The following is a 23,049-nucleotide window of genomic DNA, read 5'->3' on the forward strand; positions in this document are numbered from 1 at the left end:
GAACCAGAACTCCTCATGCCCAGCATGACCTACCCCCCCCAACAATGGCCTCGAGTTAGCCCTCAAAACCAGGACTTCTCTACCCAAAATGCATTGCTGCTGCAGCTTTCTTGGCCTGCCAGAGACTCGAGGAACTTTAAGCCCCTTCTAGCTGGCTGAGGGGCACTGCTGATTGTGGGCTCGGGTCGGTGCTCTGGCCCAGTGGCTGCCCGTGTTACCTGGGTCGAGTGAATGGGAGGAGCTGGAAAATGGCTTGGAAAGGAGAAGATGCTGTAGCCCAGACAGAGGCCTCGGGGCAGGGATGGGGAGAAGCCCAACCCAGCATCACCCATGGGACCATTTGCAGGCACCATACAGCCCTTGGGAGTTCTGTGCCTGCAGCCCAATGCATGGATGCTTTGGGTGATCTCTGCACCGGCCCTTTGGCCATGCCCATTGCTGTAGGGTCTGTCCTGCTGTGGACCCATGTGACAAGGGATCTCAGAAGGGATTTCAGTAGATTTCACTCACAGGGCATTGGTGTGGGGAGGTGACACTGTGTCTGCAGATGGGCACAGAGGGCAGAGCCTGCAGTCAGCTCCGTGTGGGCCCTCGGGCTGGCAGTGAGGAGGAGAGGTGTTCATGTGCAGCAGGAATGGGACAGTCCCTCATGCTGCCCCCTCATGCAAGATCAGTCCGTGGCATGGGCCACATCTGTCCCGTCATCCTCTGCTGCCGCCCCGAGCAGCTGGCAGCCCTTCCAGGAAGCTCACCCTGCAGGATGCAAGGATGGGGAATCGAATGGCATTTCCTACGTGATCCTGGGACACGTCGGCAGGAGTGACCAGCTTTGGTGTGTTGGGTGAGGCCACTGCAAGCGCAGGCACATCCCCCTTCAATGCCTGATGCCTGGCACAAGCTGGCACTGCCGGCAGAGGAAGCTCTGTGCCCATGCAACATCTTTGAGCTCCATCCTTCCATGCCCAGCCCTTGGAAGGAGCTAGCTTTTCCCATGCTGTCCTTGTCTTTCTTCTGCTCCCAATGCCCTCAGAGCCCTGCTCCCTCTGCAGTGTGGCAGCTGGCTCAGGAAGCAGGCACGTGTACTCCCATTTTAGTTCCCTTAGTGACAGAAAATGGGCCAGAGCTAGGTGGGGCTTGTATAGTGCAGGAAGCAGATGCCCAGCTGCAGTGGCAGCGGATTTGCAAGCTGGCAGGTCAATACCAGCTGCTTTGAGCACCCCCAAGCCCCTCCTTAGCCACTTTGTGGATCTCACTGGGTATCAGTGGATGTGGCGTAGCCCACTGGCTGGGCAGGACTGCCCATAGATCCATCCCACTGAGGGATAGTGTCTGGGCTCAGCAGATGTGCTAGGATGGAACCACTTCACATGCAGTGTCTCCAGGTTAGTTAGCACCCCAGAGTTCCACCCTCATGGCCCAGGGCACAGTAATGCTTCCCAGGGCTGGCTGCTAGAATGGCCCAACCCTCCCATGCTGGTCCCGCTGCCAGCAGTTGACAGAGTGAAACCCTAAGCCATGGCTTCTCTCATGCTCAGGGCTAGCCGAGAGGTCTCCAAGGCAGAGGAGCAGCGTGAAAGGGACTGGCTTCCAGCCGGAGAAGGCACCTGCCCTGGGTGGCAGGGCATGGAGGAGGCCAAGAAAACAGGCTAGTGGGAGGGCCAGCTTCGTACCCATGCTGAACCCAACCAGCACGGGGCACTCCCTGAGCTAGGCCTAGGATGCACAGCTCCAGTCCAGCCTCCACTCCTTGCCGCAGAACCAGCGCTAGGCATGAGCAGACTTAGCAATGGCTTAGGGCCCCAAGCAGTTCAAGGGGGCCCCCTATTCGTGGTTTTAGTATATGATGTGTGTGGGGAGTGACAAACATATTTCTTCTTATGGCCCCCAATGGGCTAGCACTGTCTCTGCCCTGCCGGCAGCGCTGGGAGAATCTTCCGATTCCCCTTCTGTCTGGATTCACTTACTAGTTGCATGCCCAGCGGCCCTGGTTCTTCTCCTGCTCCCAGGCGGTACTGTCACTCCAAGGGGCCCTGCCATGGCATCTCCCTGGGCTGTAACAATGCTGCTCCCACAATAGTTGTGGACTCTCATTAATAATTCAATCCCTTTTTGTGTGTGTTGCTAAAATAAACACCGGCCCTACCAACAATACCATCTATGCCGCTTACTGTCTTCCTTATGCTGGTGAAAGGCCCTCCCCACATATGCCCATCTACTTTTAGGCTGAAAACTCCCCAAAGCACTCTACAGATCAGAGTCGCTTCACCCACCACTGAAATGCTACCACCTCTGGGGGATGGCACAACAGCTGTTAAAGAGGAACAGCAACACTGTCTTCTATCCAGTAGAGACTGCAGGGGAGTGTAGATAGCAGGATGCACTTGGAATCTGGGCAGAATAGCTCAGGTGGGCATTATTCTTCCCTCGGTTTGATTTTTGTCATCACCTATTGCCTGGGAACCAGGAATGGGAAAGCTGATGCCTTATCTCGAAAGGGGGAATAATACCAAAAGGGTGAGGAGCCTAGCCAACAACCACCCTGTCTCCTAAAACCTTTTAATGTTGTCAGTGCCATAATACACCAAGACTTGCTTGATCTAATCTGGTCCGCTTCGCAGGGCAATCCATTAGTCCAGGAGATGACAGAACAGGCTGTGCAAACAAAAGCCAGAACCAAGATGCAACACTCCGCACAGGATGGTATAACCTACCTTGATGGGTGCATATACATTCCACCAGGGCACCCCCAGCTAGAAGTGCTCCATCTCTGCCAAGCCCCTCCATTGACAGGCCACTTTAGCAATTTTGAAAACCCTCGCAGGTTTCTTTTTCGGGTTATTCGGAGTGTGCAATACAACTCCTGGGTGGCCTGTCCAACCCTTAGGTCAAGTCCAGTGTGCAGCGAGCATGATTAATATAATCATTACGAGAATCCCATGAAGGAGGCTGGGTAGATAGCTTGGATAAGAACAGTAGGAAAAGACATCGCATGAGGGAAAGGACCTCACGGAACGGTTATCATCCAAACCTTCTTGGGCAGCAGTGTCCGAAGACAAAGGCTGATCTTTTCAAGGTCTGGAGGGTCCCGGTTTTCAGTCCTTTACATTCGAGGAGTGCCTGCCACCTCCAGTCCTGGAGTGACATTTAGGCTGGAGTAGGTCTTAGTTCAAGAGAACCCGCAATTCTCAATGCAATGGAGGGCAGTTTGCTGCGAACCCGAAGGCTCGGCTTACATTTTGTTTTTCAACACCAGTGTGTTGGCTTCTCCCACAGGGTGTTTTTCAGCCCAGTCACCCTCTGGGGCAGGGCAGCAGATCCTCTTGGTTACCACCATATAGGTGGCATCCAGCAGGCACCGCAGAAAGGTTAAGTATCTGTTGTTCTCGCTGCCCCAGTAACTAGACCTGATTAGGAGAAACAGTGGCGAACCATGTCTTTTCCACCTAAAAGGATACAGACTAGTGAAAGAATCAGCAAACCTCCAGAGGAGAGGTGGAACCTCCTTATCCAGCCGGAGCCCCAGCCGCTCAGGAGGAGTCAACCCCCCCTCCTCAACGAAGCTGCTTCTTCGTGCCTCAAAAGCTTGACTCCCCATGTAGAACACGTTAAGAGAGTCATAGTTACCCCCGCCAAGACCTTCCACATGGCTTCCCATTTCTTCTGATGGCCATGTATGCGAGCTGAAGTCAGTCCAGGACTGCTAACTCTTGTGAGCTGTGTGCATGCACCCAGATGCCATGTGCTAAGCCCCTTGGCACCCTAGTACCTCTGGAGACCCCATCTAGACCCTGGGCCTCAATCACCCTGAACTTCATCATGACTCTGATCCTCACAGTGGTCTTGACTGTTGTAGATGAACTGATCGTGTGGTCTGCCTTCATGGGTTTCCAGACTATATCACCTCAAACTGAGACCTGCAATTTGTCTCATGCTGAAGTGTTCTGGCTAATTGACATTTGTGCTTTTACCTCCTCCACATACCATCTCCAGACAGATGGGCAGCCAGAGAGGGTAAACCAAGTAGTAGAGCAATACCTGAAAAGCTTTGTCAACTACCATAAAGGCAACTGGTTCTTCCTCCTTCTGTATGCTGAGTTCTCATACAACAATGCAGAGTCATAGAATATCACGGTTGGAAGGGACCTCAGTAGGTCATCTAGTCCAACCCCCTGCTCAAAGCAGGACCAATCCCCAACTAAATCCCCAAATTGCCTTCTCAAGGATTACACTCACAACCCTGGGTTTAGCAGGCCAATGCTCAAACCACTGAGCTATCCCTCCTCCCCATCCCTTTTTTGCCAATTATGGTTTCCACTCTCGCTTCCACCCAGCCTTGCCAGCAGTCTCCCTGAACCCTGCAGCTGCCAACTGGATCCAGCGAATTCACCATATCCAGGAGGAGCTTAAGGACCACTTTGGAGATGTGTAAAGGGGCTATCCTTGACTCTAGAGGGAGAGATTGTACTATCTAATCAACTGGAAGGGCTACGGTCCTGAAAAGTGCTCCTGGGAACCTTCTGTCCCTGCTCCTGACCTGGTAGAAAGGTTTAATCAAGACCACCCAGATAAACCTAGCCCAGCGCCCACTCAGAGGAGAGTGATGTAAGGATCAGGGGACTAGAATCTGGATCTGTACAACCTGGGACAGATGATGTTCCCACAGTGCCACCAGGAGACCACATGGAAGCACAGCTGGGGGCACTGTGGAGAGTAGGTGCCACAGGAAGTACCACTGAAGACACCCAGATTGATGGTACCCTGTAGCCTGCTGATTGGCCAACTGCCATATTAAACCACTGGGTTGCCTGAAGTTGTCTGGGCAACCACACAAACTTTGGCCTGTTGCAACACCAGACTTTGTCTGATCTCCAGTCTCCAACTCCAGCCTGACTCTGACCTTGTCTCCTGATTCTAGCCTCTTATTGCCTCTGATCTCCAACCCTGGCCTGACTCTGACCCTGATTCTTGCTTATGGGACCTGGCTTTTGTGATTCTTCCAACTCCTTCTTGGCAACTACCATCCCTGGTGGTCAGACCTCAGCTGTGACTGCTAGCCCAGACGCCAGTCCCATACATTGGGAAGGTTACGGCCCAGAGGAACGCACTTGGGAGCCAGCTGAAAATGTTCATGCTCTTGCCCTGGTTCAAGCCTTCCATAGGAGTGCCCCTGAGAAACCTGGACCAACGTTGCCTGGTGGGGGATGCCCCTAGGGGAGGGGTTGATGCCATGACTCCTGGGTCTTGAACCTAAGTCTGTTGGAGCAGCCATGCTTCAACCCTCCATCTAACAGCCTGCTGACAACCACTTACCTAGGACCCATGAAGCCAAGCCCCAGTTTTATACTCTGCCCCCGAGGTCCTATTGGAAGAGTCCCAGAGCAGCTGATTGGCCTGCTGGCCCTACTTAAGCCAGCAGCAAGACCAGGAAGCTGTCTGAGCATCTGGACTCCACCCTACTCTGGACTGTGTGCCTTGTGCTTCCCCTGCCTGCTCCCCTGGCCTGACTTCCTGGCACCCTGGTCCCACATGACGTCTGGCGTCTGATTGTGGTTCCTGACCTCCAGTTTCTCACCTGCCTCTGACCCTCTGGCTCTTGACTTGTGGTTCTGATCTCCCACTAGCCTGACCCAACTGACTCTTGGCTCCTGTCTCGTGACTGTGGACTCTGACTACTAGGTCTGGCTGCCCATGACCTGGCCATGACATTAATCCAATTCCTTTTCATTTGACTGCCTGGGTGACTTTGGACTGACTGTAAACACACGCCTCATTTCCAGTGAACTCGACTGAAATCAGCACCTGCTTTCCTACTGTAGGCAAGGCCCTAGGCTGCCCTGTGCTCCCCATATGGCTTAAGGGTTTCTCATTCTGGGCAATCTCTGCTTTTGGGCTGCCTGATTTCCCAGGATGTGGGGGAAGCCCAACCCCAGCTGAAGTCAAGGGGAACCGCAGGTGCTTAGTTCCTCTGAGAACCAGCATGCCATGTCTCAGGTTGGGCACTGGGGGGCCGAGGCACCTAAAATCAGTGTCACTTGGCCTTCCCCTCCTCAGTGCTGGGCCCTACTCTGCTAGGCTGCTGACCCTGCAGCAGGGCACCATGGGACAGCGCAGCAGGGCTGCTTTGCCCCACATGCCTGGCCTATTAGGCAGCAACGAATATTTTTTTAAGGCACTTCAGTGTAATTTTCCCCTGTATATTAAAGATTCCCCGTCACATAACATGGGGGTGCAGGACTGCTGGGAGAGGGGATGCATGCACTGTCACTTAGGGCTACCATAGTTAAAAAATAAAAAAAGAGGACACTCCATGGGCCGTGGCCCCACCCCTTTCCCACCCCCGCCCCAACTCCACCCCTTCCCCAAAGTCCCCGCCCTAACTCCCCCTTCTCCCTCCCAGACACGCGAAAAGGGCTGCCCGAGTGCTACCGGCTTCACGGTTTGCCAGGCAGCCTCCAGACCTCCAGACCCTGCGCCCCCATCCGGCGCTTCCCCAGTGCAGCTGGAGCCTGGGAGGGGAAGCGCCCAGCTGGGGGTGCAGGGTCTGGAGGCTACCTGGCAAACCGTGAAGCCAGTAGGGCTCGGGCTTCGGCCAGCCCCCATGCCTCTGGACCCTGCGCCCCCGGAGCCCGGGAGGGGAAGTGCCCGGCCGGGGGCACAGGGTCCGGAGGCATGGGGGCTGCCCGAAGCCGGTAGCGCTCGGGCAGCTCGGCTCTTAAACAGAGCCGAAGAGTCAGGGGAGGAGCACAGCAGCCGCAGGAGGGGAAGTGTCCGGCCGGTATTTTTCCCGGACATGTTCAGCTTTTTGGCAATTCCCCCCGGACGGGGGTTTGATTACCAAAAAGCCGGACATGTCCGGGAAAAACCGGACGTAAGGTAACCCTACTGTCACTATGCTGAGGGCTAGATTAGCGAGGGTACAGGTACTGTGCCTTCCAGGGCATCTCTGCCCCCTATGGCAGTGGTTTTCAAACTTTTTTTTTGGCGACCCAGTTGAAGAAAATGGTTGATGCCCGTGACCCAACAGAGCTGGGGATGAGGGGTTTGGGGTGTGGGAGGGGCTCAGGGCTAGGGAAGAGGGTTGAGATATGGGGGTGAAGGCTGCGGGGTGGGGCCGGGAATGAGGGGTTCAGGGTGTGGGAGGGGGCTCTGGGCTGGGGCAAGGAGTTGGGGTGTGGGAGGGGGTCAGGGCTCTGGGCTGGGGGTGCAGGCTATGGGGTGGGGCTGGGGATGAGGGGTTTGGGGTGCAGGAAGGGAATCCGGGTTTGTGGGGGGCTCAGGGCTGGGGCAGAGGATTGGGGCACAGAGTTGGGTCGTGGGCTTACCGTGCATGGCTCCCTGTCAGTGGTGCAGCGGGGGTGCTAAGGCAGGTTTCCTGACTGTCCTGGCACCATGGACCATGCTGCGCCCTGGAAGCGGCCAGCAGCAGGTCTGGCTCCTAGGTAGAGGCGCACAAGTGGCTCCACGTGGCTCTCACCCACAGGCAACCCCCCCCCCCCAGGAACTGGCCAATGGGAGTGCAGAGCTGGTGCTCAGGGCAGGGGCCTCCATGCCTAGGAGCCGGACCTGCTGCTGGCCACTTCTGGGGCGCAGTGCGGTGTCAGAATAGGTAGGAACTAGCCTGCCTTAGCCGGGCAGCACCAGCGACGGGACTTTTAACAGCCAGGTCAGCGGTGCTCACCATAACCGCCGTGACCCAGTGCCTTCATAGGTGGTGAGTTATATGGGCCTGTGGTGCCCATGCTCCACCAGTATTCAGGAAGATGGGCCCAGCTCCACCAATGTTTGGGCTGATATTTTCAGAGCCGTCCTGTCCATAGGATGGACCGAGGCAACCGCCCCAGGCCCCGCACTTCAGGGGGACGTAGGGTCCAGGGCGGCCTGGGGGATTAGCGGGGGGGCCTGGTGCCTGCAGCAGCAAGTGATCCGGCCCCAGTCTGCCCTGCTCCGCTCTGCCCCACCTCTTCCTGCCCCTTCTCCCTCCCGCCCCCACTCCACCCCTTCCTCCAAGGTGCCACCTCTTCCCGCCCCTGTTCCAAATCACGGGGTCGGGGCGGTTGCCCCGGTCCATCCTATGGACTGGACGGCTCTGCTGGACCCGTTCTGGGCACCACCAAAAATTATACAAACCTGGCGCCTCATTGGGCCAACCTCACCCCCTTGCTCTGTTGTGAAATGGGTCGGGATTGTGTTGAAATGTCCAGGAAGGCGGGAGGAGGAAGCCAGCTTCAAGGCCCTGCTCTGCCTGACTCAGAGCAGATTTTTTTTATCCTAGGCCACTCAGAACCAGGCAGTACAGGAACTTACACCCAGGGCTCCCCTAGGCCAGTGCCTGAACCACCAGGCCGTAGTGCCTGAGAGAGGCTCTGGCTGAGCCAGAAGCGACACTGGTGGTGCCCACGCTTCGCACAACAGGAGCCACCTGCCAGGCTGAATTTTATAAATGTGATTCCCACTCTGTGCGGGCGTAGGCCTGACACGCTGCCAGTGGCTGGCAGGGACGCGCTGCATGGCCGTCCTGTTGTCTTCTGCTCTCTGTGTTTGCTTGACAAGGACACTTGTTCCCAGAACAACGTGTGCCTTGGTTCTGTCAGAGGGAGCCCAGCATTAAATATCAATGCTTCTGCACCTCAGCAATGCTGCTGCCACTGGTTGCATGCTCTGGTGCCTGCATTGGTGCTGGCATTGCTCCAGGACCAGCTCTCACAGCCCAATGCACTGCGACACTGGCCACAGATTCTGCTCCAGGGGGCTCTATTATGTAGCTTTGGAGGACCCAGCTCTCAGTTCCCTCTCAGGGACAACCCCTCCAGATTCAGGTGCTCTCAGTCTTTCCCAGCTAGCTTTCCCCAGCTACAAGCACCAACACTGCAGGCCTGACTTGTGGGCAAGAGCATGCCGTTCTCTCAGAAGTGCAGGGCTGTGCAGATGCCTGGGAGCCATGATCGCCTGCATTCTAATCCCACTGCTCCCACCAACTCCTCCTTACAGCCCTGGGCAAGTCACTTCACCTGTCTCCACCTTTTCTCCCCTACCCATAATGGGGGGACAACTGGGGTACATGAGTGTAAGCAAAGGCAGCACTAGTCCTAGGTAAGAGACAGAGTCTAGTGATTTCAAACCACTGCAGCCAGCGAAATGCCTTCCTCAGTGTGTAGGGAGAACACGGCATTGGACTGTCACGCTCCTCGTGAGGCCACAAAACAGGGCCAGCACCAATGTGTCTCACTGCTCTGCTGCCACAGCTCTCTTGTCCTTGGCCTCGCGTGACACTGACACTCCATACTACGAGATGGACCAAGGCTAACACAAAGCTGCCAGGTGGGAACAGCTTTTCTCTTGCCATGCTTGGGCTGGATTAGAACCCCTGACCTCGAGGCAAAGGGCTGGCCGCTGATCTCACTCTGGTGTAACTCCTGTCACTTTGGGGGGATTACTCCAGATTTACTCTTGTCATAACTATAAAGGGAAGCGTAACAGCCCTCCTGTGTACAATACTATAAAATCCCTCCTGGCCAGAGACTCCAAAATCCTTTTACCTATAAAGGGTTAAGAAGCTCAGGTAACCTGGCTGACACCTGACCCAAAGGACCAATAAGGGGACAAGATACTTTCAAATCTTGGTGGGGGGAAGGCTTTTGTTTGTGCTTTTTGTTTTGGTGGTTGTTCACTCTTGGGACTGAGAGGGATCAGACATCAATCCAGGCTCTCCAAATCTTTCTGAACAAGTCTCTCATATTTCAAACTTGTAAGTAAACAGCCAGGCAAGGTGAGTTAGTTTTTATCTTTGTTTTCTCAACAAAAGGTAAATGTACCTTTTTGCTAGAGTGTTTATCTCTGTTTGCTGTAACTTTGAACCTAAGGCTAGAGGGGGGTCCTCTGGGCTCTAAGTTTGATTACCCTGTAAAGTTAGTTTCCATCCTGATTTTACAGAGATGATTTTTACCTTTTTCTTTAATTAAAAGCCTTCTTTTTAAGAACCTGATTGATTTTTCCTTGTAGTTAGATCCAAGGGGGTTGGATCTTGATCCACCAGGAGTTGGTGGGAGAAAGGAGGGGGGATGGTTAATTTCTCCTTGTTTTAAGATCCAAGGGGGTTTGGATCTGTATTCACCAGGGAATTGGTGAAGAGTGTCTCAAGGCTACCCAGGGAAGGGAATTAGCACATTGGGAGTGGTGGCAGCGGACCAGATCTAAGCTGGTAGTTAAGCTTAGAAGTTTCATGCAGGCCCCCACATCTGTACCCTAAAGTTCAGAGTGGGGAAGCAGCCTTGACAACTCTGGTATAAACAAGGTCAGCATTGGCCCCAACGGCTCTAGAGGCATAGGCTGCAAGATGCTACTCATGGTAAGAGGAGATGTCCCCAGCCATCCCTCGTGCCCTCTGGCCCAGCGCCCAGGCCTCAGTGAGTGTGTGATCAGTAACCTCTCCCCACCCGCAGTGGGGCTCTTGCCTCGGTGCCAGCAAGAAATGATCCCACCCAAAGCCGCTTAGAAAAGTGAAAACTTTATGGAGTTCCTTAAGTTAGTCTGTTGTGGATGCACAGCTGCAAGGGTGGCCAGCAGCTCCGGAGCACCTGCTTTCCAAGCTCAATGCTGGGAGGGAAAGGGGGAGTGTGTTCGCAGGCCATATCAAAGGGTCCCTGCTGGATCTGGAGAGCGGACAGGCCCAGGCACAGCAAGCCGAGCTGGCACCGTCTGGTGGAGGCCTGCACATGCTGCCATGCTCAGGCTCTTGTTCAGAACCCCAGGCCTCAGCACCTCGTGGATCGAGGTGATCCATGCAGTGATGTACCCCGCTGGAGGTTCATATCCTCATGTGCCAGGAGTGCTGCACTTGGTGGAGGGACCCAGTTTGTTGGAGCCATATGGGGCCCTGGAGGCGACATAGCAGGAGCCTGCTGGTCTGGTGGTGGCAGGACAGAGGGAGAGAATTCTCCTGGGAACCCAGTTAAGGGTGATGGAGGGAGGCAAGCCAGCTGTGTAAGGGCCAGAGCTCTCCCACTGCAGACCCAGAAGAGCTCCCCTGACCTCAATGCAACACACCTGGGCCTAGGTGATCATTATAGTGATTCAACAGCCAAGCTAGCCACAGGCCCCTGAGCAGGGCAGCCTTTGGGCCTCATCACAAGCTCCCATGGCCTGGGGAATCCTGCTGGTAGGGCGGTTGGCTCAGCTCTGCCCCAGGGGTCCCGCTGTGCCTCGTGGATCCTGGCTGTGACTCTGTGTTAATGCAGAGATTAGCTGGTTGGTCGGGGGGGGGCGACTGGTTTATAACGAGGTGACACTTGCCGCCAGGGGCAGCCCTCCCAGCCCCCATCCTGCCCCCAATAGAGCTCCTGGTGAAGCTGATGGATGGTGAGTCCCCACTGCATGGAGCGTGCCCTGCCCAGTAAGAAATCCCTCTCGTTGGCCCGGTTGTAAGGGAGAGCTGCTGGCGGTGCCGTCCAACGACCATGTGCAGCAGGAACGCCTGGCAATGGCCGTCCTGCGCAGCAACATAGCACAGTATTTACACAAGGAATGGTGGGTAAAGGAAGGGATGGGGGCGGGGCCTGTGGAGCTGCCACAGTCCCTTGTGGCTCACAGGCCGGCCACCCCCCCCTCACTTGGCAGCTGCCCTGGGGGGAGTTCGGTCTTCACCCGCACCATGCAGGCCGGCAGCTCCTGGGCAGGCTGCGACTTGCTCCCTGCGGACGTGGCCCTTGTCCGGACGACAGAGGCTGCAACACATGGAGGGAAGAAAACACACTCAGATAGCCACCCCTGGAGTTCAAGGGGGTGAGACAGGGAAGCCTGCCCACCCCCAAGTTCCCTGCCAGCCTGGGGTAGGGGGTGGAGCTGGTCCACAGGGGGTGTTGTGTGGAGGCTCCAGGGATCTGCCTCTCCCCACTCAGCTTTGACTCTGCTCGTGGGACAATGAGCTGAGTGGGCCAGAGCCCACAGTGATGTGACGGCTGTTGCGAGCTAGAGCCAGGGCCTGGTTCCTGCCCCCTCTTCAGCGCTGACCTCAGCGGGGTTCCTCTGGCGGCCTCGCATGCAGCTGGCACAGCCACACCACTCTCACCACCAGGAGCTGCCTGGCACCACAGCAAGGCACTCGCTGTGCATGTCATGGATGCTGGGTTGGCCAACCCCACCCCCTGACATCGACAAGGATGGCAGCCACCAGGTCCACCTGGGAGATCTACGTCCCCAGCAGGGTCTGCTGGCCGAGGGCGGCTGGAGCTCTGTGCTGCTCCAGGGCAGCAAGCCGGCTGGCTGGCCTAGCAGCTCGCTCTCCTCTCCGCTGCCTGCAAGTCTCTGAAGCTCAGATCGACTCTGCATAGTTGCAGACCCGCTCCTGGATTTGCTCCGGACTGTCTCCAGACCCTGTCCCTCCTCACTTTAGTCTCCTCCCTACTGCCTCTGCTCATCCAGCACCCGCCAACCCTGCGCCGCTGCACAACCCTCCCCACAATCCCCCACTCCCTTGGTGTGAGAGCCTTCTGCACTGCAGCCACTGCCAGGTCTCCATGGTGTGTCACGCCCCCGCGCGTGACATCTTTCCTACTGCCCCTTGCCCATGCCCGGCTCCCTCCGCCTGCATTCCCTGACTCTACACAGCTTGTGTGCAGGCTAGTACACAAGAATACTGTCGTGCTGTGTGACCCTGGCTGTTCCCCACGTCATGAGCCTGCCAGATGCACTCCCGCTGCCATCACAGGCACGTATTTCACTGTGCACTCACAGAGCAGAGCTCTGGAGCCAGGAGACACTCTTAATGCTACCAGGAGAGGCAGGCCCTGACCAGCCCCTCAGAATGCCACCCTGCAGGGACCCCAGCACTCACATGCATAGGGTGACACATAGTGGCTGCCATAGGAGGTGGCAGAGCGCGTCCTTTCCATCCCATGTTTGGAGGGTGGCCGGGGGATCTTTGCTCCTGCAGAGTGAGGAATTGAAAGAGACCGGTTACCATGGCAAGAGGCCAAAGCCGTGTCCAAGCAGTACAGGGAGTGCAGGGAGGCCAGCCCAGCAGGGATATCCCCAGGACAGAGCAAGACTGGGGGTGCATGGCTACCAGGAGGAGATCTCACCCCTGAGCAGCCATCTTGTGCTCTGGCCCTGTGTGTATGGAGCAGGGTGGGGCCAGGGGTTCATGTGAAGCCCCCATGGGAATGGCTGAATTGCTGTCCACATGGCACTCCCCACAGCAGCTTTCCCAGGCTCTGCTCATGCCTCATGGCCTCACTCATCGGGCTGGGCACATGGCGTATGTCCATCAGCTACCCCGCAGCACCCAAACTGCCCAGCCCAGGGGGCTGCACTGGGATCCCACTAAGGACACATAGAATGTGTATACAATGGAGCTGAATGCAGCCCCCTTCATCTTCAGGGCCACCCATGCTGACTACAGATCCCAGCATGCAATGCTCCATTTTGGGCTGAGTAGCTTGAGTGCCGGGGGTGGGGTCATCTGTGCATCTCCATTCTAAAAGTGCAAGTGGCCCCAGCTGTGCTTAGCCCGTGAGCTGCACCCTCACCCTGCCCCACACCCTCTGCCAGAGGAGCTGCCCCTCCAACCAACCTGAGAACTCCTTCTCCAGAGAGACACTCCGATTTGCCGGCTGTGAGCTCACCCTGCCCTTGTAGAGAACTCCGTTGATGCCCAGGATATCCACTTCGCTCTGCAAGGAAGAACACAATGTGCATGGAGATCTCGCCTGAACACTGCTCTCCACACACCGGGCTCCCCGACTTCCTCCCCGCTGCTAATCTCTTCCTCTCCCCCCTGCCACCCACCTCCCAACACTGCCTGCCTTAACCCTCTCACTCACAGCCACTGCCCTCCCTGCCCCCCTGACAGATCAATCCCCTCCAGCAGGTTCTCCTGGCCCCATCTCCCCATGCTGGCCCTCGGCCCGATGCTCCAGTGGAGAAGTGGCCCCAAGCCAACTGGTATAAGGGAAGTGCTGTGCTGACGTTAGCGTGGGAGGGGAACACACAGGGCAACACAGGCTGGCTTACGTTATCGTAGGTGAGGACTGTGGGGTCTCCGTAGGGGTACATGGTGGTAAGAGCCTTCACCTTGGACAATCGCTTGACAGGGTAGGCAGCATGTGCCTGGCATTGCCAGCACTGCTGGGAGGAGAGCTGCCCACGGCTAGTCATTTCATGCCCGTCATTGCCCTCTAAAGCTTGCTCCCTGGGGAAGGAGAAAGCAGGCAGTCTGCTGCAGAACCCTGACCTTGACCAGCCAAGAATCAGCCAGTCTCCTAGAGGAAAGCAGATGAGCAGGGCTCTGCATGGATCTTGCGATCTAGCCAGCCTGTGCCGCCGGGAACTTGGAGCTCCCTTGGACTGGCTCAGGGAGTCTCAGAGAGCTGGAAAGAAGCAACTGGTGCTACAAAGAGAGAGAGAAATTTCATGCTAAGCCAGGTGCTTCAGGGGTGACGTGCTGGTGTCCATTCCCTCGGGCTGCAGACGGGTGTCAGCGGCGCCAGCAGGGGATAGGCCTGCAGCAAGGCCAGCAAGGTGACAGCTCTACAATCTGGTTTAAGTTCCCAGTGGGTGAGGAGTTTCTCCCCAGGTCAGAGCAGTGCCCTGGGGTAGGGTGTGCAAGAACAAGGGTATGTAAACCTACTGCCTGTGGCAGGTGTCTTGCAGAGGTGACATCCACTGGCAGTGCAGGAGCCCTGTGGCAGGGACTGGGAACCCGGTTCCATTCCTGCTCAAGTCACTCACAGGATTGAAATACAGGCCCCTGGCTTGCCAGACACAAGGGCTGAGCCAGGTGCCTGACCCCAGCAGGGCAGAGAGCATCTAGCACCCAGTGATGGGGCACCACTGAAGGGAGGCAAGTGGCTTAGCACGAGCCTGTAACGGGGTTGCAGGTCTTCAGAGTGAGAGCGGGGCTGATTCAGGTGCCCCTGGCACGTGGCAAGCTGGGCACCCAAATTAGAGGGTGGGGAAGTACACAGGCAGCATGTGAGGAGTCTGCCATGCAGGTCCAGGAGCAGCCAGGTACATGGCACATCCCTCATCAGACGCAACTGCACGAGAGGAGCCTCCTGGCTGGTTTAGCCATGCTGGGGACCTGCAGCTCCCTGGGGAATTGCTCACCTTGCTCGCTGCTGAAGTGCCAGGTACTCATAACCGTTGGCACTAGCCGGACGTGGTCGGGAGAGCAGATTTGCTTTTCGGACGGTCACCAGGTGCCTGCACGAAAATAATGGTATGAAAAAAAGCCAAACAGTGCCCTCTAGTGTTCACTTGGCTCAACCAGAACTGCAGGAAATGGGGCATTGCTTGATACTCACGGCCCAGTCATCATAGCCACGGGTCTGTCACAGGAAATGCATTTCACTCGTTCAAAGAGCTGCCTGAAACAGACACAGCGACTTGCCTTATGCCATGCTCATGCTACGCTATAGCCTACAGCAGAGCTCACAGGTGGCACTGACTGTAGCTTATAAACACATTTATTTTGATTTATGTTACAGTAGCACCTGGAGATCCCAAATGAGATCAGGGCCCTGGACATGCACAGTGAGAGCCAGTCCCTCCCCCGAAGAGCTTACACTGTACAAAGGGGAAGGAGGAACCAAAGTGGGGAAGTCACTTATTCAAGGTCCCCCAGCAGTTCAGGAGCAGAGTCAAGACCAGGAGCCAGGTCACCTGAGTCCCAGCCCAGTGCTCTGTCCACTGGCCAGACTGGCTTTCTAGAGCCCCCTCTATGAATCAGCCCCAGGAGCTCAGGTCAGTGATTCTTGCCTTGAGCATGAGTAACAGAGGAAAGAGAAATATTAACTCCATTCTCCAAACAGTCTAGGTGAGACTGAGCATTTGCTGCAGGTGTTGAGGAGGCCAACCTGTTCTTGGCTTTCGACACATGGACCTTGTGTGTGGGGGCAACTGGAGAGGATGTGGAGCAGCTGAGAACCTTGTAAGCTGCCAGGTTAATTCCTGAGCTTCAGGAGAGAGCAGGACCTCCCATGACTAAGGGTTTGTGACTGACTGAGTGTGAAGCCAGAGTCTATCAAACATGATACTGACAAGCCCGTTAGAATCCAGAGCATTGGTCATGGCAGGACTGGTGAAGTCCTGCCTATAAGCCCCTGTGTATACAATGCTCCCACAGCTGCCCTTGTCTTTAAAGGGAGGTGCCCAAAGAGATTACAGCTCCCAGCAGGCAATCAGGGCTCCATCATGATCATAGAATCATAGAATATCAAGGTTGGAAGGGACCTTAGGAGGTCATGTAGTCCAACCCCCTGCTCAAAGCAGGACCAATCCCCAGACAGATTTTTGCCCCAGATCCCTAAATGGCCCCCTCAAAGATTGAACTCACAATCCTGGGTTTAGCAGGTCAATGCTCAAACCAATGCAGGAAGTTTAGCGGCTAGCAGCAGGATGTGGCATTGCTTGCTGGGACTAGTGGTTCACTTGGCTGCATCTATATGAACGTGGCTGCTTTTGGCTCCATTTTATCCAGCAAAGTGCAGCCCTTGATTCTGGGCTGCCTGCCCACGCAGTCCTTGGCGGGGCACAGCCCACCTGTACCTTTGTGATCTCTCCAAGGTAGAGACAGAGGGAGGGCCCAAGACTCCAGTCCCCTCCACAGGACCCTGCCTCTCACCAACTCACCTTTTAAAGCCAGCGGCACTGTCAGCATCAAAACGGGGGCCCTCACTCAAATACTTCTTAATGAACTTCCACACTTCCTCCAGCTGCTTCTGCAGAGGGTCCAGGGCCATGTGGTCCAACTGCATAGAGATGGGGGGGAGAGAGAAGCCAAGTGACCAATAAAGGAGCCCTGCCAACAGCAGCAGGCATCTCTGTCAGTTTGCACTTTACTCCCCCTGTAATGGAATACTAAATTGTATTATACTGTTCAGCCATTAGATGGCACTGTCTGTAAAAGACCTTATTTAAGCTAACCTCAGCCATACCTGGCAGAGCACTAAAGGATCTCATAGTGAACACATCTGATGTGTATCTCTCTGAGATGTAAGCTCTGTAGTCAGTCCATATCTGATACAGAAGCCTGACCTGCTAGTAGCAGCCCTGCAACCTACCGTGTACAAGTAGTACATGACATGGTGTCAGATGTAAGCTAGTGCCAAGGGGAACAAACAGAAGGAACGAAGCAACAAAGGTTGCAGGAGATCGTCAACATGCCACTCTTCAATGCCCCAGAGAACTTCAGTTTTGACAAATCTTCACAGTGGAAGCAGTATTTTGCAAGATTTCAAATTGCTACAAAGCTCCACCAGTTAATTGGAGATACACAGGTATCACCTTTAATTTATACTATGGGGAAGCAGGCAAAACATATCTTTAAATCCTTTCAGTTTACTGAAGACAGGCACAAAGATGACTAGGAAAGGGTTCTGGCTACGTTTGATGCATACTTTATACCTCAGAGAAATGTGGTTTACGAAAGAGCAAATTTTCACCAGAGAATTCATCAACCATGGGAATATATTGAATTTTTTATAAGAGTTCTGCATGCATTAGCTGAAAACTGTGATTCTGGGATTGCAGAACATGAAAATATCAGAGACAGGTTCCTTAGTGGATTAACAGATAAAATCTTTCATAGCAGCTACAGTTGAAGACAGATTTAACCCTACCTACAGCTATACAGATAACAAAGCAGTCTGAACTAGTCAGACAGCAGAATCAAAGGCAGGAGCAATTTGAAAAACCTGAAACTAGCTTAGAAGCTATAAACACACAGTTGATTGTTAAACGTCATTATCATGAAACCCCTGACGCAAGGAGAGAGAACTCCCAGGCTAAGAGGGTCAAATTCCAGCCTACGTACACACAGTGTAGAAAAAGTCATAGCCCAAGAAATGATGCATGTCCAGCCAGAGGCTCACAGTGTAATACACACACAAAATATGGACACTTTGCAGCTGTTTGCTGCACAAAAGCAGTCAGGGAGTTGACTCAAGTGCCATGGCCTCTGGGATCTATCACTTGTGATGATACAGAACGTGCCTGGAGAAACTGAATATTCATGGCAAGACTATTGACTTTAAAATTGACTCAGGAGCTGACAGTCATCTCAGAAGGGACTTTCAATCACCTTGAACCCCTTCCAGAGCTGAAGTCACCTGACACAGCTCTGAATAGCCCCGGAGGTATTGTGAACTGCAAGGGCCAGTTAATCACAGAAACAACTTACAAAGACAAAAGCTGTGCATTCAGAATGTATGTGATCAAAGGACCACAGACCAACAGCCTTCTCAGTTGCAGTGTGGCACCTTTGATGGGCCCAGTGAGACAGGGGGAAGAACTCGATGGAATATTTTGTGATATTGGAATTTGAAAGGCGCTCCAGTACAAATCACCTGAAGAGACAATGCTAAACCCTACGACTGGCAGGCTTTGTAGCCCATTACTTCATAAAGTGGAAACTGAGTTAAAGAGAACGGAGTGGATTGGAATATCAAGAAAATGTGTGAACCAACAGTATGGTGTGTCCCACTGGTACTGGTTACAAAGAAAAATGGAAAGATACGAATCTGTGTAGATCTGAAAAGACTTAATGAAGCAGTTGTCAGAGAAAAATATATCCTCCCAATATGGGATGACTTCCCCCCAGAGTGAAACAAACTACAATATTCTCCAAACTGGATGTCTCAAGTGGACTATGGCAAATTCCTTTAGCCAAAGAAAGTTCTAAACTGAGTATATTTATCACACCCTTTGAGGGATTTTGCATTTGAAGTTTACCTTTTGGGATTGCTAGTGCACCTGAATGTTTTCACAGAAAGACAACAGAACTGTTAACGAACACACATGGAGCTGTAGTTTTCATGGACAATATTTTGATATTTGGGTCTTCAATGGAAGGACACCACAAAACCTCAGCAAAGTCCTGACCCTAATCAGTCAGTCCGGACTGAAGCTGAACAAGGAAAAGTGCAATTTCCACCTACTCCAAATAGGGGTTTTGGGACAGACGATAAGCAAAGATGGAAAAGTCCTTTCCTGCTGGTGGCAGGGCAGATAAGCCCATCAGTGCAGCCATCAGTGATTAGAGAATGGAGCCCAGGGCTGTGCCCTTCCCTCTCCATCCCTATGTCAGCTGAATGGATCCCCCAGTGAGGTATCAGCACAGGACTCGAAAGCAGGGGCAGCCCACTCCCTCCGTGGGGAGATACCTGCCACATTAGTGCCCTGGGGCCAGGGCATCAGAGCTCAGAGCAGCCCTGGGATAGAAAGGAGTCTGTGGGCCAGATCCTGCTGCCATTGGGAGTGACTGCATTTACCTGAGTGGAACAGAGCCAGGCCTAGCCTGCACGCTTCCTTGATCCCCTGCCCCTCACACAGAGGGGGGCTGGTCGACCTGTCCCTATGCAGCATGCTGTTTACCCAGGGAGCTGGCTGCAGGGAAGGGGGGCAATAGGGAGAGTGATCCTGGTTTCACTCCAGCAGAGTTGGGTGTCTTTCTATTTATATGATGTGAAAGGAAGATCAGGCTGATGGTGCTTTACACCCTGTTCAACTGCAGCTTGTACCCTAGGCCCCTCCCCCCACTTGCTCTGGAGTGTAGTGATTTCATGCACTGGCCATTTCCTCCCTCCCCGGTGAAGCTGCTACCTTGGAGTCCATGTCACTGAACAGCTTCTCCAGCGCCTTCTGCCAATCCTTGTCTTGCAGGGACATCTTCTGCAACAGATCCTGCATCATCTCGCTCAGTTGAGTGGTGGCGCTTTGCAGCTCCCTGTGGTTCACCATGGCCTCCAGCGCACTCTTGTCTGCTTTCTAGTGGAGAGGCAGCATTTTAAAGGGCTCGTCCCATCCTAGGTGGCTGTGATGCAGGGACTCAGACTTGGTGGGTTTGGGGATTCCACTGCCCCTGCCCCTGCCCCATGGTTGCAACCTACAAAGAGGATACCCTACAAGCTAGGACTTTCCCTCAGTGCAAGGGGTGGAGGCTGCAATTCGGGAGAAGAGGCTGCTGAGCTATGTGTAGGCTGCCTGTGCAGCATCACTAAGGACAGAGTTGGTTAGCATGTGGGCAAAGGCACTGTAAGGGGTGGTTACTGTAAGGAAGCAGTTTCTGGAAGAATTCATAGACACATAGGACTGGAAGGGACCTCGAGAGGCCATCTAGGCCAGTCCCCTGCACTCACAGCAGGACTAAGTATTATCTAGACCATCCTTGACAGGTGTTTGTCTAACCTGCTCTTAAAAATCCCCAATGATGGAGATTCCACAACCTCCCTAGGCAATTTATTCTTAACCACTCTGACAGTTAAGTTTTTCCTAATGTCCAACCTAAACCGCCTTTACTGCAATTTAAGCCCATTGCCTCTTGTCCTATCCTCAGAAGTTAAGAAGAACAATTTTTCTCCCTCCTCCTTGTAACAACCTTTTATGTACTTGAAAACTGTTATCACGTCCTCTCTCAATCTTCTCTTCTCCAGACTAAGCAAACCAATTTTTTCAATCTTCCCTCATAGGTCATGTTTTCTAGACCTTTAATCATTTTTGTTGCTCTTCTCTGGACTTTCTCCAATTTGTCCACATCTTTCCTTAAATGTGGTGCCCAGAACTGGATACAATACTCCAGTTGAGACCTAATCAGCGTGGAGTAGAGCAGAAGAATTATTTCTCGTGTCTTGCTTACAATACTCCTGCTAATACATCCCAGAATGATGTTTGCTTTTTTTGCAACAGCGTTACACTGTTGACTCGTATTTAGCTTGTGGTCCACTATGACCCCCAGATCCCTTTCCACAGTACACCTTCCTAGGCAGTCATTTCCCATTTTGTATGTGTGCAACTGATTGTTCCTTCCTAAGTGGAGTACTTTGCATTTGTCCTTATTGAATTTCATCCTATTTACTTCAGACCATTTCTCCAGATCATTTTGAATTTTAATCCTATCCTCCAAATCACTTGCAACACCTCCCAGCTTGGTATTGTCCGCAAACTTATAAGTGTAATTTGTATGCCATTATCTAAATCATTGATGAAGATATTGAACAGAACCAGACCCAGAACTTTTAAGGCTGGTCCAGGTTCCTCAGGCCTCAGGGGCCAGACTGGTGGTGAGGAGCCAGGATTTATGTAATGGGAGACCTGGATTTGGTACCAACTGCAAGATCCCACCTCTCTCGCCTAGGGGGGATTAAGAGCCCAGTTCTACCAGGTGCTGCACAACCCCTGCACGGTGCTGTGAGCTCCCATCCTATCATGGAGGAAGAGGATGGGACTGCCCAGGAGACAGGCAGTGGTGACAGGGCATGGCTAGGGTCCAGAGTGTGAAAAGAGGGGAAGATCCCTGGAGCTCAGTCAGAGATGGGTGGTGTCCCCGACCCAGGCAAGAAACAGAAAGGGTTAAATGCCTAGCACCAAGGCCCTGGTCCTAAAGCAACAGAGGTACCTATCCTCCTTCTCCTCCCTAGGTGACTAGGCTACACTTCAAGGGACTGTCTAGACCCAGCTTCATTCACAGCAGGAGACAGAGAGAATTAGAAATACTGAGAATTTCATCTCAGCCGTAGCGGAGGGAACACCTTCTGTTCTGAGACCAGGTGGTCGCAGCGACCCGTCAGCCCACAAGGAGAACAGTGACTGGGGCTACCTGAGATCCCCCGGGAAAGGCTGGGCTGCTCTATGCACCATGGTCAGAATTTAAGGTCCAGGCACCGGGCTTGCAGCTGCTAGGATTTATTCCCTTTGCTGGATTCTTTCCTGTGCTCTTTCCTAAGCTCCAGGACCTGCCCGCATGGGGTGGGATAAGTGCCAGGCCGGGACCCTGCAAGTTCAAGGGCACCATTGGGAGAAACATGTTCTGTGCCTGGGCCATTGAGCGCCGAGCTGGACCCTGTACTGCAAGGCCAAACATATTAGGGGGGAGGAGGGAATAAGCCACGGCATGTCTTGACTCACCACATTCATCTCCTGCTCCAGCAGGGCTTTGTCTGCTTTATTCAGGTCCAGCTGCTGAACCATCGCCCGCAGGTTCTGTGGGCAGGCAAAACACACTGTTGTAGTCAAGCATTTCCTAGCATTTCCTTCCTTCCTTCCTTAAGGCCAGAAGGGGCACTACAATCCTCTGATCTGTATAACCCAGGGCAGAGAACCTCGCCTTCCTGCGTCCAACCCAGGAATTTGGGACTGAGTGAGAGCAGCTGTTTTACAAAGAGACGTCCAATCATGATTTAAGCTTCAAGGGATGGAGAATCCACCAGGTCCCTGGGCAAGTTGTGTCAATAGTTAATTCCCTCATTTAAAAAAAGTCTGAATTTGTCTAGCTTTAGCTTCAAGCCACTGGGTCTCTCTCACTCTACCTGTGTCTGCTGGATTAAATCAGAAACCCCCCTCCCCATGTAGACTCTTGGAGACCATGATCAAGTCACTCTTTACCCGTCTCTTTGATAAGCTAAACAGACTGCGCTTCTTTAGTCTCTCACTGGCCTGCAGCTCTGCCTCATTCTTCTCCTGTAGTGTCAAGCTACCTGTATGTGTCAGTCCTGGGCAGGGACAGTCAGCACAGAACTTCAGGGCCAACCAAGCCACAGGGGGGTGGCAGATGCTAGGGTCACAAATCATCCCACAGTCTGTGACCATGAGTGGCAAGAACTGGGCCATGTCATTTCCCCATCCACCTGGGCCCCTGTGCCCCACCTACCCCCTGGCACAGCGGGGTTTGTGGTGTTCCCACAAGGCACAGTGACAAGGAGCACGGCCTGAGCTGCATCTGCACTGCTGCTTATCTCACCACACGACCACGCGTCAGCCATGTTTGTGCTGCAGCCCCACCAAGCTGCCTAACTGTGTTTGTCCCAGTGCCTTCTGGGAAATCTGGGCAGCTCTCCCTTCATGCCTGGTGCATGCAGCATGCACCAGCATGCACCTCATACAAAATAGTTTGTATGAGGTTTTCCTAGGGTTACCATACGTCCGGATTTTCCCGGACATGTCCGGCTTTTGGGGGCTCAAATCCCCGTCCGGGGGGAAATCCCCAAAAGCCGGGCATGTCCGGGAAAATCGGGAGGCTCGGCCGGGGCCTCTTTGTGCGGGGCCGGGGGCATGGTGCCG

At 53.9% G+C, this 23,049-nt stretch overlaps 1 protein-coding gene across 1 annotated transcript in view; it reads right to left on the reverse strand.

Moving 5' to 3' along the window:
• Positions 1 to 10,308: 10,308 nt before the first annotated feature.
• C10H16orf96 (chromosome 10 C16orf96 homolog) overlaps positions 10,309 to 23,049 on the reverse strand; it is a 21,284-nt gene continuing 8,543 nt past the window's right edge. The window contains exons 5-13 of the mRNA XM_034783997.1: positions 21,898 to 21,972; positions 19,597 to 19,761; positions 16,627 to 16,745; positions 15,300 to 15,362; positions 15,103 to 15,198; positions 14,008 to 14,185; positions 13,568 to 13,667; positions 12,830 to 12,922; positions 10,309 to 11,720 (exon numbers count right to left, since the gene is read on the reverse strand). Coding sequence (XP_034639888.1) covers positions 11,581 to 11,720; positions 12,830 to 12,922; positions 13,568 to 13,667; positions 14,008 to 14,185; positions 15,103 to 15,198; positions 15,300 to 15,362; positions 16,627 to 16,745; positions 19,597 to 19,761; positions 21,898 to 21,972 — 1,029 coding nt within the window. The 3' untranslated portion in view covers positions 10,309 to 11,580. The remainder of the gene's footprint in view (positions 11,721 to 12,829; positions 12,923 to 13,567; positions 13,668 to 14,007; positions 14,186 to 15,102; positions 15,199 to 15,299; positions 15,363 to 16,626; positions 16,746 to 19,596; positions 19,762 to 21,897; positions 21,973 to 23,049) is intronic.

Source organism: Trachemys scripta, chromosome 10 (assembly GCF_013100865.1).
Source record: "Trachemys scripta elegans isolate TJP31775 chromosome 10, CAS_Tse_1.0, whole genome shotgun sequence".
NCBI classification, from domain to species: domain Eukaryota; kingdom Metazoa; phylum Chordata; order Testudines; family Emydidae; genus Trachemys; species Trachemys scripta.